This window comes from Hipposideros armiger, unplaced genomic scaffold, assembly GCF_001890085.2.
Source record: "Hipposideros armiger isolate ML-2016 unplaced genomic scaffold, ASM189008v1 scaffold_93, whole genome shotgun sequence".
Classification (NCBI taxonomy): domain Eukaryota; kingdom Metazoa; phylum Chordata; class Mammalia; order Chiroptera; family Hipposideridae; genus Hipposideros; species Hipposideros armiger.
In genome coordinates, this window is record NW_017731443.1 from 2827773 (window position 1) to 2841196 (window position 13424).

The following is a 13424-nucleotide window of genomic DNA, read 5'->3' on the forward strand; positions in this document are numbered from 1 at the left end:
TCCCGGAGCGCGGACGTTCGTAGCGATACAGACTTTTCGTTTATTGATGCAGGCTTTGAGGCACAGTTGTGAGGTGTTGTGAAGGACAGGCCCAGCCAGGAGAGTGAGACAGAAAGCCTTGGGGGTCTGGAAATGGATGAAGTAAGGAGAGGGCCAGAGCCGGGGTGGCAGGCAAGCAACCCGTAGCCTGTCCCCCAGGCTCGCGTCTGGTCGAAAGAGGGCTCTTTGGTGAAATAAGCAAAGCATGCTGGGGAGAGAGCCAGAACCAAGCCGTTTGAGAGGCCGCGGTCGGGGGTCTTGCCCCTACACGGGTACGTCTTTGTCCCGGGGGCGCCCCGGGCGCCGGGGCCTCTCAGGCTTCCTGGAAGGGTTGGGAGGGCGGCGGCGACCTCGTGGCGCGCGGGGCAGCGCGCAGCCGCGCTCGCTCTGCGTGTCCGAGGACTCGTCGATGAAAGCAAGATTCTCGCTGGGGTAATCCAGCGCGGAAGCCGTGGGCGGGGAGGGCGGCTCGGCCTTCTCAGGGAGTGCAGGGGATGGGGGCCTGCCGGCGGGCTGCGCTGAACAAGGTGGTGGAGGCAGGAGTGGCCGCTCCTTCTCCGGTGGCGGTGGTTCTGTGGGCCCGCCTCGCTGGGTCACCCTCGCCGTCACCGTGCCGGTCCAGCTGGCGGCCTGCGCCGTGAAGCCGCCCATCTACGCAGGGAGGAAAGACAGTCCTCGACCACCTCCGCAACCCCGGGAGCCTGCCCCTCGCAAATCAGACATTGCCCTACTTTTCCCCTGGTCCTCCTGCCTCAGCCCGCCTAAGGAGGGACCGGCTCATCACCCCGCCCCACGCTCTCCCCTCACCCATCGCACTGAAGCGCCCTCTTCTCCAGGAGCTTTTCTAGAAAACCCGTTTTATTTCAGTTCTCCCTCCCATAGCCCTAGAGACCTTTGCGCCTCCATCCCGCTCCTCGGCCGGGCGCGATGAGTGGGGTAACAAAACACAGGTCGCCCAGTTAAATGTGAATTTCAGATAAACAGCAAATAATATTTTAGTATAAGTATGTCCCAAATGAATTTCAGATAAACAGCAAATACAATTTTAGTGTAAGTATGTCCCATGCAATATTTGGGACATACTTATACTAAAATATTATTTGCTGTTTATCTGAAATTCACATTTATCTGGGCTTCCTGCTTTTTTATTTGGTAAGTCTGGCAACCCTATCCATACGAGCAGAGATTGAGTCACCTGAAAACCTATCTGAGTTTATCCCTTTGTCCCCAGGCTGGTGCACACTGGGGCTCACTCAGTCCCTTCCTGGAGGAGCCCCCACGCTGGAAGGGAGGCGGGCTGGCCAAACAGCGGCTAGGGTACAGCGCGTCAGCGCCACGGCGCAGGCGCGGCGCCTACCTCTGCCCGAGTGCGGCGGGACACTACTCGCAGCCAGTTCCCGATGGTGGTGAGCACTGAGGCGAAGTAGGCCAGGCCCAGCAGGATCCAGAACCACACCAGCGGCTGGTAGGCTGCAGAGTTCTGGTTGGGGTTGGCGCCTGGGATACCACCGGGGAGGGCAGAAAGAAGTTGGTTGTGGGGCAAGCGCTGAGCCTGTGAGCCTCTGTTTCACTGCCCCTCTTCCCGGCTCATTAAGAGGATCCGCGTTTCCCAGGGCAATGGATATGTGCCAGAGTGTGTGAATGCATGCAAGAAGATGAGTGTGCAAGACTTGAAGGTGTACAAGAGCATGTGAGTGGAGGTGCTCACGTGCAAGAATGTGAGCATGTGTGAGGGGTGCACCTTATATGTGTGAACATGCACGGAGGCGCAGGCATGCAAAAATGTAAGTGTGCATGAGGTGTTGCATCCGTGTAAAAATGTGACGGTGCGTTCAGTGAGCAGATGTAGGGGTTGGAGCCATCCCGTGTGAGCACACAAACGCCACGTGGAATTTGGAGGGAGAAGCAAGAATGCAGAGCCCCTGGGCAGCAATAAAGTGGGTAGGGAAGTACAGCACAAGAAAGGTGGCCTCACCGGCCACATAGTCCCCGAACCCCACCGTGGTGAGTGTCACTATGACGAAGTAGATGGCCTCAAGCTTGCTCCAGCCCTCCACATAGCAGAACACGAACGTGGGGGTGAGGACAAAGAGCAGGCAGCCGATCAGCAGGAAGAGCACCGCCGATAGAATTCGCACCAGCTCCGGGGGCACGTGCCATTTCTGCAGGGAGGGGCAGTAGGCAGGACCCAGGAGTCGACAAAACCTCCATCCTCACCCCCCCATCCTCCCTCCTCTGGGAGCCTGCGGGGGAGGTTCCTGTGATCTTAGGGACCATGATCCCGTGCAGGGAGGGTACATAGGGAAGGGTATCCCGAGCCCAACGCAAGGGCGAGGAGCAGCTCACCAGGAAGATGGCTTCGATGTTACCGATGCCGCGACGCAGGGAGGAACCCAGCCGGTCCCCGACCCCTGCCAGTAGGATCCCGAACAGCGGGATCCCCACCAGCGCATAAAAGATGCAGAAGAGGCGCCCAGCATCTGTGCGCAGGGCCACATTGCCGTAGCCTGGGTAGAGGGGCCGAACAGGAGGTCTACGGGCTGCCTAGTACCTCCCTACCTCCCCTTGCACCTTCCCGCAAGAGAAAGCCCAGCTGCCCCTTGCCCCCCTCTGCATGCTTAGTCCCCTCCCCCACCGATGGTGGTGATGATGGTGCCCGAGAAAAAGAAGGCGCTGCCCAGGTCCCAGGCTGAGTAGTTGCTGTGACTGGTTGAGTTGGTGTCAGGGTTCGCACCCCCTCCCAAGGCATCAGCCACCTCCTGCAGGACAAGGCGCAGAAGGAGGAACCTCAGTCCTTCCCTCCGGTCCTGGCTAACCCCCTTGGCTCCAGTCTCCAGGGTGGCTCCCTTGCTACCCCGCCCAGCTCTCCCTTTCCCTCCGGTCTCCCTGAGGGCAGTCTCTTAGAGCAGACATTGCAAGTTGGGTGGCCCAATGTTGTTTGACCTCCACATCGTTTTAGAAACACTTGAGTTATCTGCCCCCTAATTTCACACAAAGGATTTCCAATTTCACAGTGGTCAGGAGTACAGACTCTGGGACCAGACTGACGGGGTTCAAATCTTGGTGCTATGCAACCTTGGGCGACTTAACTCTCTGTGCCTCAGTTTCTGCATCTACCAAGTAGAAATGATATTAGCACCTACTGTACAGGTTGTTGTGAAGAGTTAAAACACCCACAACAAAGTAAGCACTGCGTGTTTGTTAAATGAGTTCCCACCCCCACACAGTGATCATGCCCAGTGATTTCCAGCTTCCCACAGACCCCACCACTCCCACTGGCCCTATGGAAGGTGAGTTTGGGTCCTTTGCCTTAGAAAATCTGATGAAAGAAAGTTAGGGACCCTCCCTCCAGGAAGGCTCATATACCATCAAATTTTAGGAGGTTCACAGACACACAAACTCCCGCCCACCCTGTTGAAGCCCTGTGCTACATAGTTGGTGTTCAATAAATATTATTAAATTAATGAAATGGCCATGTGCCTGCCCCTCTTGCCAGCCTGCAGGTGGCTTGGGGCAGGGTCTGTGCTTTGAGAGTGCATGCTCTAAGTGATAGAGGTCAGAGCATAATAAGGAGAGGTTGCAGAGGAGCCCTTCCCCAAGGAGCACAGAGCCAAGACCCCAAGGCAGTGGGTGTGGGGGAGATCATAGGCCACATCTCTCTCTGTAGTCCTCATTAACAAGACCCTTTCCAAATTAATTGTCCTAACGTGACTGCCCGAAATCCTTCATAGCTCCCTGCTGTCTGCAGAATGGAGTCCAAACTCCACAGCCCAGCGTTTAAGCCCCTTTTCAATGTGGTCCCAACCTCCCCTTCCCCAGTCTCCTCTCCTGAGGCTCCTATTTGGGAAGCCAAGTTACACTGAGTGACCTTACCCCCAGATTTATGAGACAATCCCATTTCCTATAATATTTTTTAATAAAGCCAAGAAGTGAGATGTATGATTAAAAGTGATTTAATTTTTATTTTGCAGCACCTTTCCAGTAAATTCACTACTTTGGGGAAAAAAATCCTTTATCATCCTGTGTGTTCTAATTTTCGCTTCAAATGAGTAGGCATCTGCTAAATCTGAGTTCTGCAAAACACTCTGAGCTTCCCGCTTCCATGCCTTTGTCTATACTGTTCCTCGGCCTGCAGTCCTTTGCAACCCAAGCACACATCTCTAAATTCTACCCATCTCACCTGCCTCATTTCAATTATCAGGTCTTCCAAAAGGCCCCTGGCATCTCCCTCCTTGCCCCCAGCTACTAGCCCAGAGCCCAGCACACAACACATGGTTAACAAAGAAGGAAGTAAGCAAAGCTCCTTTTCCACTACATTCTACAGTGATCTGTCCATGAATCTGTCCCATAGTCCAGCTGTGACATCTTCTAGGGTACAGCCTGCATCTGTTCCACCCCAACGTCAATCTCCCTGCTCACCCTATGGTGTATAGCACAGCACCTAGCACACAGTAGGTGCATAATTGCTGCATGACTAATTGTGGAAGAGAAATAGAACAGCTGTTGCCCACCCTTCTAGGTTCTGCCCTTCCTTTTCTTCTTTTTTTATCCAGGAAAAAAGCAATTCCATTGTGGAGATAAAATAGGTCAGATTCCCTCCCTCCCTCTGCCCTGTTGTTTGGCCAGACACATTCTCCTGCCCAGGCCTCTCTGAGCATTCTAGAAGCATCAGAGATAATGTCGGGCTGCTTCATGCCCTGGCCCCACCCCACCCTCATCTCTGCTCTGGGTCCTGCCACATCAGGAATCAGCTGGAACACGGAGGCTTCCATGCTGATGGCTCCTCCGTCCAAAAGAACAGGCAGGGAAAGAGGGGTAGTCTTTGCTAAAATAATAAGCATTTATTTATTAAAGTTAAATTTTAGGTTTTTAATATGATAGTGACTCCGAAATCAGAAAAAGTCATAGAGGTGTTGCCTGCCAGTACCCCAGAAGACTGAAGCCCAGCACTTTCTTTATTCAAAGGACTAAAGTTTACCTTGTTCCTGACTTGCCCTCCCTCTAGCCTCTACATCATAAGCATGTGTCCTGGGGCAAAGGGGTGCTCAACCTGGCATCCATGGTGGCATGAACAGACTTAGGGGATCCTGGAATCCTCCGAAATCGCCTGTACATGTTTCTATGTGCATTTTTTGGGGGGTGAGGGGAGTGTTCACAGTGTTCTTGGGCTTCTCTAAGGCATCTGTGACTCCAAGAAAGTATAGGAACAAGTGTAGGGTTGCCAGATTTAGCAAATAAAAATATTGCATGGGATATATTTATATTTTAAAACTAATCGTTGTTAAATAAATTAAATTAATATGTCTGGCTGAAATTCACATTTAACTGGGTGTCCTGGAGTTTTATCTGGCAACCTGAAACCAGTGAGTTAGACCTGCGAAAATGTGACATATCTCATGTGTGCTACAGCCATTTATTCATTTCTTCCTTCATTCGTTCCTTCATTCAACCACCCTCACACATGGAAGGAGACCTTCCAGGAGCACAGTCCAATGCCAGGCACAGTAAGGAAAACAAGTGCCCCCATGGCTGCCACATTAAAAATATGGCACAGCCTCTGCCATGCACCCTCCAACTGCACCCAGCTCCGAGGGGTGTTGGTCTGGAGGCAGCACCCCAGCACATGGCCCCACAGGCATGCAGCTAGTGGCAGGGGGTCAAGGGTGACTGCTGAAGGGGCTCTCGCCCACCCACGCACCTTGATGAAGAGCCCCAGGTCCTGATCGCTGACACAAGGATGGCCCTTCAGGAACCTCTCTCGGGCCTCCCCGAGCTCCCTCTGGGCCTGCTGCTCGTGGGGCTGCTCCAGAGCCTGGAACACCAGGGCACCGGACACCAAGTAGAGCAGGACAAGCGCCAGCAGTGCCAGTAGCGTGGTGCTGTGCATGGCGCGCCCAGGGGCCCTGCCAATTCCACTGCCCGCCTGGGGAGGCTGGGCAGGAGGCTCCTGGAGGGCTGCGGTCACTGTGGACAGAACCAGGGATGCTTGGATCAATAACCTAACCTGACACCCCTACACCCTCCTCCAACCCCTACACACCCAAAGATCCTTGGAGCCCCCAGCCCTACTGTCCACAGATGTCCTCTCCTCACATCCCTCCGGCTGGACACTTGGTACCAGGACACACCCAGTCCTCCCCCCACTTGGGTCCTCCCTCTTACCTCTACTGCCCGGCCCTCAGCCCCTGTCCGGGGACTCCAGGGTGTGAGAAGTGAAGAGGGCACCGGGAAGGGGAAGGAAGGAGAGTGGAAGAAGAGGCTGAGCCTGCTGAGGGAGAGGCAGGGCGAGCGAGAAAAAGCTGGGGACCCGGTGGAGGCGTGGGGAACCAGCTTCCCAGGAGGAGGCTGAGCTGGTGCCGAGGTTCGAGAAGGGAAAACGGGGTGGGGGGAGGGGGGCCGAGGGCGAGGCTGGACCGCACAGGGTGGGGACGAGGATAGCGGGTCCTGGTTCGTCCGCTGAAGCTGCGGCAGCATCTTAGTGACTTCGCCCTCCCCTCCTGCCTCTTCCTGAAACGCTGCTGGCCGCGATGGGCCCGGCGGGGAGCCTCCAGGGCCCCCCAGCGCCCCGCCGGGCTTTCGAGGAACCCAGGGATGGGTCCCGGTCGCTGCGCAGAGACGACGCAGGGCGGGATGGTGGGGGAAAAGGAAGGATGCCGGGTTCCGGGAAGGAGAGGGGTGGGGGCGACAAGGGCCGGACTAGTGCGGCATCCCCCAGAGAAGCCGTCAGCCTCAGGGACAGCAGGCGGCGGCGCCCACGCGCATACACACGCCGCACAAAGCCCCGCGCGCCCACGCTCCGCCCTGCGGCTCCAGCCGCCCAGCTGCTCAGGCTGCACGCTCACGCTCCACCTGCACTCTCCGCAGACTCACGGGCATACCCGGACCCCCAGGGGCAGGCGCGCCGGGCCGTGGTACCCCAGAGGTCCACGCACACGTGTGCACACACTCGCGTACGCACACCCAGACCGCGGGGCCACAACGCAGCGCCAGCCGTCCAGACACACTGCACACCAGCCGCCCACTCCCACTGCCTCGCGCGTCTTCACGCCGACGCCTTGGAGCGTGACGGGCGGCTGGACGCGCGGCCGTACAATTCCCGGAGGCGCCCACGAGGGGGAGGTGGCGCCCCGCCCGGACGGTCACCCTCTACGCGCCCTGCCCCGGAGTGCGGTGCGCACGCCCTCCCGCGCCCGTCCGCCCCGCACTTACTGTTGGCCTCGCTGCGGCTGCGGCTGCGGCCCGGGTTCCCGCACGGCCTCGCCGGTGCCGGCTGGGCCGCGGAGGCGGCAGCGGCAGCAGGGGCGGAGCGGGCGGCCGCCGGGGCTGGGACCCCCTCCCGCCGCCAGAAGCCCCCCTCCTCCCGCGTTTAACCCCTCCAGCGCTGCGCCCCCGCTGCCGGCGTCGCCCCCCGCAGCCCCTAACCTGCTGCATCCCAGTGCCCTAATCCCGGCAGGTCCCGGGAGGTGAGTGGCAGAAGAGCCCAGAAGGGTTTGCCGCTGGATCCGGTCTCGAGTCTCAGACCAGAGCTCTGGTACTGCCCCTCCGGCCAGCCAGTGTGGCCAGCGGCACGGCCTGGGTCTGGACATCAGCCGGCTCACCTCTCTGGACAGGCGCCACACTGATCTGCCAGCATCTCCTAGGCCCACAGTCAGATCTGAATGGCCCTGAACTCGCCGCCCCTGGGGACATTCTGGCCCTTAAGCTCAACACTTATGAGGGAGGGGCTCCCACCAGACAAAGGGTAGGGGATTCACTGAGGCAAGCTGGAGTTGGCCTAGATAGGGTGGGGCCCAGTTCTGGGAAGTCATGCTGGAGCACCTCCTGTGTATCCATTCCTTGGTCCTCACCCCATGCCAATCCCAACATGGAGTGCCAGCACTCCCTCCCCCCACTGCCTGAACAGCCAGGGCCCTAGCAGATCCTGGAACTCTGCCTCTCTCTGCTCTTAGCCACTTTACAACCCCCATCTCTCCAAAGACCCTGCTCTTGCTTGGGGTCTCTCAGCCCCCAGGATGAGTGGTGTAAGTGTAGGCTGGAAAGCTGACCACCTCCTACCAGTAGGGGGCCTAGACAGGTTACTAAACTGGAGCCTGCCAGTCCCCCCTTACAGAAAAGGGGTGTTAATTTTCACCTCGGGGTGCTTTAAAGAGGTGAGCATTATAAAGGTCAGTATTTGTAAATGTTCAAATCAGAGCCTGGCACAAACACAATAAAGTGCCCTACAAATGTTAGCAATTTTCCTTTCAACAAAAAGTGATTGTCCAGCTTCCAGCTTGATTTGATTCTCTGAGTCTCAGATGCCCTCTCAGAAGGCCCTCAAGGCCTGGTGCCCAAGTTAGTCCCAAGTGAAGGGTTTCAAAATAGGCTCAGTGCTAAGCCCCAGGGACTCCAAGGAGCTGGGAAGGCCAGGTCTGTGTGCAGGAGACAGACCCTCCTGTAAACAACACCCAGCCACATGACAGATCGCCTAGAGATGTGGCAGCAGAGGGCAGTGACTGTGCCATCAGGGGTGGCCAAAGAAAGGGGCCCCAGGACCACCAAGCAGACTATGTGGGGCATCCCCCCCACCAGTCAAATCCACACCTAGTAGGGAGATTAGGGCAGGTCAGTCATGGGCCAACTCCTCCTCCAGGCCCTGGACTAACCCCTGGACCTGACGGCCAGGTTGGCTGTGATGACAGGGAAGCAGGGTCTCCAGAAATCCCAGTCCACTAGGGGGTGAGAGGCATAATAGCCACATCATCACAGTACCAGGGGACCCAGGAGGGTTCCCTGACCTGGAGAAGGAAGGCTTCTAAAGGAGGTGACATTTGAAGCAAGTCTTGAGGTAAGAGTAGAAATTATTCAAGTAGAGATGGGGCTGGAGCAGGGCTCTTCTGGTCTCCCTTCCCCTCAGACTGAAGGCTCTTCCCTCTCCCTGCCCACCAGCCTGGGGCAGGTAAGTGGTCCCTGCCAGTCCAGCAGCCCCCTTCAAGGGCCAGTGTCTGATCAGCCTTCAGCCAAACAGATGATGGTTCATAGAGGACAGACAACTGACAGTCGGTGGTCAGTCGTGGGGCACAGACACTTTTATTAAGTGGCAGGTGCAGAACAGGTAGCTGGCTCCAGCGTAGAAGCAGAGGCGGCAGGTCATGCCAGGGTGCTGTGGGCATCTGGCAGCCAGGGCCATGCTCCCCCATCCTAGGGGACAGCATAAACTCACTACAATAGAAGTAGCAAGGAGCTGGCCAGGGGAGGAGGCAGCCACTGCCACCCCTCCCCTCCCCCCAGGATCCTGGAGAAGCAGATGAACTTGGCACAGGGGCCTGGGGTGGGAGGGATTGGGGTCTGGATGTTCTCGGGAGAGATGGAAGGGGATCACGTCTGTGGGGTAGAGTAGAGACTGTGGTGGTGGCTGCCTGGTCCCAGCACCTGGGAGAAGAGCAGAGGAGTGGTCCGCGTCTGGCTGCCCCCGCACCAGCCTGGCTCCCGCCCGATGGCTCCATACCAGCTGCTGGAGCCTAGGCTACCAGACATGCTGTAGGCAGAGAAATAGGGTCAGTCCCAAGGCAGTGACCAGGGCCATACTCACAGGGGTTGGGGGAGAGAGGCTCAGAACAGAGCCCGGTGACCCAGACCTCCAGGACCCAGGGCTTTAGCCCTGCAGACTATGACAAACTGAATCCTCAGGGCGAGAGGTGGAAGCCAGAGGGGCCCCCACCTAGAACAGATGGAAACAAAGGCCATGGCAGGGGCTGGGTGACAAGACTTGGCTCTACATCCTGATGGCTCCACAGAGCAAGCCAGGAGCCCATGGGTCCTGAACTGGGGTCAGGGCTCCTACCTGGTGCTCTCGCCCCGGCCATGCTCCCAGGAGCAGCCCTCGTCCTCACAGTGCCCAGCCCGGTCGAAGAAGTAGGAACGGGAGCCATAGACCTGCCCATTGAGGATGCGGCTGGTGCTCTAGGGGAGGAAACCGCCATTGATACTCTCTCCTACCCCCCCACTGACCTCCCAAAACTCCCCAACCCCAGGCCCCAGCCCAGGGAGTCCCAGTACCACCCCTCTCCACTGGCCCTCACCAGGTCCTGTGGAGGCCGGTGCACCCGGAAGAAGCCCACCAGCAGGGTAGTGGGTAGCAGCTCCCACACAAAGAGGATGAGGCCAAATACCAGGTAGCCTTTGTTCCCCAGGTCATTCACCAGGTCCGCCTGTGGGAAAGCAGGGGCTTGTGGAAATCTGCAATTGTGCCAGTGGGGTACCTGGCCAGGGCACAGGCCAGCTGGGGGCCAGGAGCCATGGCTACTAAGGAAGCAGCAGATATGCCAAATGCCCACCTGGTCAGAGACGTTGTACCAGTCATAATCGAAGGCATCCAGTCGGCTCCGGGGGGCCAAGGCCAGGGCTGCCAGGTTGTAGCAGGCCCGACTGGCATAGAGCAGGACCATGGCACCACCCATTGCAGCAGCCTGGCACACACTGGTCCCCTAGCATAGATGACAACAGGGGGCCCTCAGGGAGGGGAGGCTTCAACTTCCCCTCTACCCTGAAGACCAATGTCTAAAGACCCCAAAGGACGCCAGGCATTAGGGCTTGTGACCCTACCTTGGCCTCCAGGTAGATGCTGGTGGAGGGGGCCCGCCGGGCGACAAGGCAGAGGCAGGCGGCAAGAGAGAGTGCGCAGATAACAAAGAGGGAGTCGCTCACTAGGACGCGAACCAGCAGGAGGGCCCAGGGCTCTGCCTGGTGCTGGCGGGACAGCACAGCACACAGCACATTCACCAGCAGAAAGAGCAGCGAGGCCCCCACGAAGGCCCCTCGGACAGCCAGCCTGCAGCCCACAGCAAAGTCAGCCCCAGCCTACTGCCCCTGATGCTCACCCACCTCCCAACCACCCCCAGGAGACCCATTGTCAACCAGAATCTCAGGTCATCCAATCTGAACCCTACTCCTTTAGTTTTATAGATGGGGAAACTGAGGTCCAAAGAAGTAAGAAGGTGACTGACACCTGTGGTACAGTGGAAGGAGCACCAGCATGGGAGTCAGAAATCTGAGTTTAAGTCCTGGCTCTGCCTTCAGCCAGGTCTATGACCTTGAACATGTTGATTCACTTTTCTGGGCCTCAGTTTCTTCATCTCTCAAATGGGGATAATAATAGCCTCATACATACATGGTAAAAATTAAAGATGTTTGTGAAAGCTCTTAATAAACCATATGATGTTATACAAATGACAGGAGTATTGCCACCCAAGGTCACCCAGAATTGCTTTGGCTTTAGAGCTTCCAAGGACTTGGGGCCTCCAGCTCGCCTCCATCAAGGATGACACTGGTACCCATTCCCCTCACTGTTTCTATTATTGTTGCCCTTCACATATGCAACGCCTCTGCTGAGCCATCTGTGCCAGGTGCTTCATTTTTCCAAGCTCTTTCACAAACATTCCCTGGGTTGTCCTTGCCTTAGCCCTGCCACGGGGGAAGGAATGGACACCAGGCTGTCCCCTGGCCCTGGCCCTGGCCTGGAGGCTGAGCCCACCAGTGTCCCAAGTACTTACAAGCCTCGGCTCATCTCTGGCCGACGCTTCGTCTTGGCCTTGAACACCACCTGGGAGCAGAGATGCCCATCATTCCTTTGGGCCCTTGGGGCTTGCCACCCTACAACCCACCCCAACTCATTACCAGTTACCTGGGCAAAGTAGAGGTTCATAAGCGTCAGTGTGAAGAACTGCAGGCAGACAGGGCAGCAGTAGAGAAGCCAAAAGGGCAGGGGCCCCAGGCGATTGGCTCGAGGGGTATCTCGGAAGTAGAAGGAAAAGAGGGTGGTACGCAAGGCAGCCCAGAGTAGACAGAGCGCCAGGAACACCGTCTGATAGCTGAGTCGCTTGTGTCCATACAGGAGTACCAGCCAGAGCTGGGCATAGACGGAGAAGAAGAGCAGGGCGTACAGAGTGGTATAGGCCGCAGTCAGCCCCAGAGTCACAGCCGGTGGCAGCGCAGGCACCAGCCCAGCAGCAGGCACCAGGCCAGACAGGTTACTCTCCATGTCAGGGAGGGAGGCCTGAATCCTGAGGCAGAGATGGAGGGGCTGGCAGGGGGCCAGGGAAATAAAAATAAACACAGAGGGGTGGGAGTGGCAGGGTGCAGAGACAGAGATGGGGGAGCTCAGGAGGAAAGAAGTTGTGACGGGCCAGGCTCTCCCGTGCAACAGAGGGTCACTCGCCCTTGTGGTGGGGCACAAGCAGCCTGGGGCCTGGCCCTGGGCGCCTCACTCAGGAGGATAGAAAGGCAGTCTCCTTTCCAGGGCTGAGGGGTTAGATGGGGAGTGTCCCCTCCCTGGGTCAGTCCTAGAGCCAGGAGCTGAGGGGTGCAGAGGCTGAAGGAGCGGGGTCCTTGGCCTTTGTCGCTCGAGTAGTCCTGGCAGGAGGGGGAGAGCCGGCCGATGCCCGTTGGCTCGGGGCAGCGGCCGCTGCAGGGGGCGTTCAACACCGGGCTCTCCCCCTCCTCAAACTGGGCGAGGGGCTCTCTCTCCTTCAATAATCCGGATGGGGTAGGGGGCTCTCTGCCTTCTGTCTTCGGGACTCCGGACGCTGCCACCAACCCTCCCCCCACTGCGTCCACTCTCCAACCGCGGGAGTCGGTCAACACCAGGCCCTTAGACCGCCGCTGGGGGAGCCGGATCCGGTCGCTGGGACCCGGGACTCCGGCTCCCCGGCTCCCGCGGCTCCGCCCCCTCCTGCGCCTGCGCGGGTACCGTTCACTACGCAAATTGAGCAGGGTCTAGCCCCAGCTCGGAGCCCTGCGCCCCGCCCGCCGTGCAGTTGTTCGAGAATGGGCGCGAGCTACGCCGCTAGCGGGCGCCAGGAGTTACAAGAGGTGGCGCGCGGCCGAGGCGCCGGGGCGGCACCGCATCCGGCTGGCGCCCGGGTAGAGGCGTGCCCGGGGCCAGCGGCCCTTGCTTGTTTGCGGGTCTGCCCGTGGGCCCATTGGCATTTGCTTGTTTGCGGGGCCGCCAGTCCCCACGCACCTCTTCCCCATTCCCAAACCGAGATAGCGCCGCCAGGCGGAGGGCCGCAACGACTTCCCCTCGCCGGGTCTCTGAAGGAAACTTCCGCCCACAGCCAAGATGGCCTCTGGGCCCCGCCCCCTGGACCTGAACCCATGAAGCCCCGGAGCCCCTAAGAGGCCAGGCTGTAGTTCCCGCTCACTTGGCGGGCCACCTGCCAGGCGCGAAGCTCCCGCGAGTCCTACGGCCACCTTCACAGGGGCCCCTACCCCTTCTCCTGAGCCGCGACAGTCATCCTGCCAGTCAGGGGACTCCCTCTCTCATCTCGAGTGTTCCCCAGATGGCGCGGGAAGTGGTGCCCCTGATGCGGGCGATGCGAGGTTTCCACTGGGGAGGAGGGACCCAG

General features: G+C 58.4%; 2 protein-coding genes across 7 annotated transcripts; both read right to left on the reverse strand.

The window, feature by feature from the left end:
- Nucleotides 1–8534, reverse strand: KCNK4 (potassium two pore domain channel subfamily K member 4). 4 transcript variants are annotated; one of them, XM_019645457.1, is made up of 7 exons: nucleotides 7462–7616; nucleotides 5738–6003; nucleotides 2675–2798; nucleotides 2386–2546; nucleotides 2015–2201; nucleotides 1397–1536; nucleotides 1–690 (listed from the first exon to the last, which is right to left on the reverse strand). In XM_019645457.1, the coding sequence occupies exons 2-7, from the start codon at nucleotides 5924–5926 to the stop codon at nucleotides 304–306; spliced, it is 1188 nt and encodes a 395-aa protein (XP_019501002.1). In that variant the 5' UTR covers nucleotides 5927–6003; nucleotides 7462–7616; the 3' UTR covers nucleotides 1–303. The 4 variants fall into 4 exon arrangements, with proteins under 4 accessions (XP_019501002.1, XP_019501000.1, XP_019501001.1 ...); XM_019645455.1 differs by lacking the exon at nucleotides 7462–7616 and adding an exon at nucleotides 7249–7303; XM_019645456.1 differs by lacking the exon at nucleotides 7462–7616 and adding an exon at nucleotides 6202–7236.
- A 555-nt stretch (nucleotides 8535–9089) lies between these two features.
- GPR137 (G protein-coupled receptor 137) lies at nucleotides 9090–13275 on the reverse strand. 3 transcript variants are annotated; one of them, XM_019645459.1, is made up of 8 exons: nucleotides 11702–13273; nucleotides 11571–11620; nucleotides 10624–10849; nucleotides 10356–10505; nucleotides 10101–10229; nucleotides 9863–9981; nucleotides 9451–9556; nucleotides 9090–9219 (listed from the first exon to the last, which is right to left on the reverse strand). In XM_019645459.1, exons 1-8 carry the CDS (start codon nucleotides 12056–12058, stop codon nucleotides 9169–9171), a joined length of 1188 nt encoding a protein of 395 aa, XP_019501004.1. In that variant the 5' UTR covers nucleotides 12059–13273; the 3' UTR covers nucleotides 9090–9168. The 3 variants fall into 3 exon arrangements, with proteins under 3 accessions (XP_019501004.1, XP_019501003.1, XP_019501005.1); XM_019645458.1 differs by having other exon boundaries at nucleotides 9093–9556; XM_019645460.1 differs by lacking the exons at nucleotides 9090–9219; nucleotides 9863–9981 and having other exon boundaries at nucleotides 9457–9556; nucleotides 11702–13275.
- Nucleotides 13276–13424: the final 149 nt, after the last annotated feature.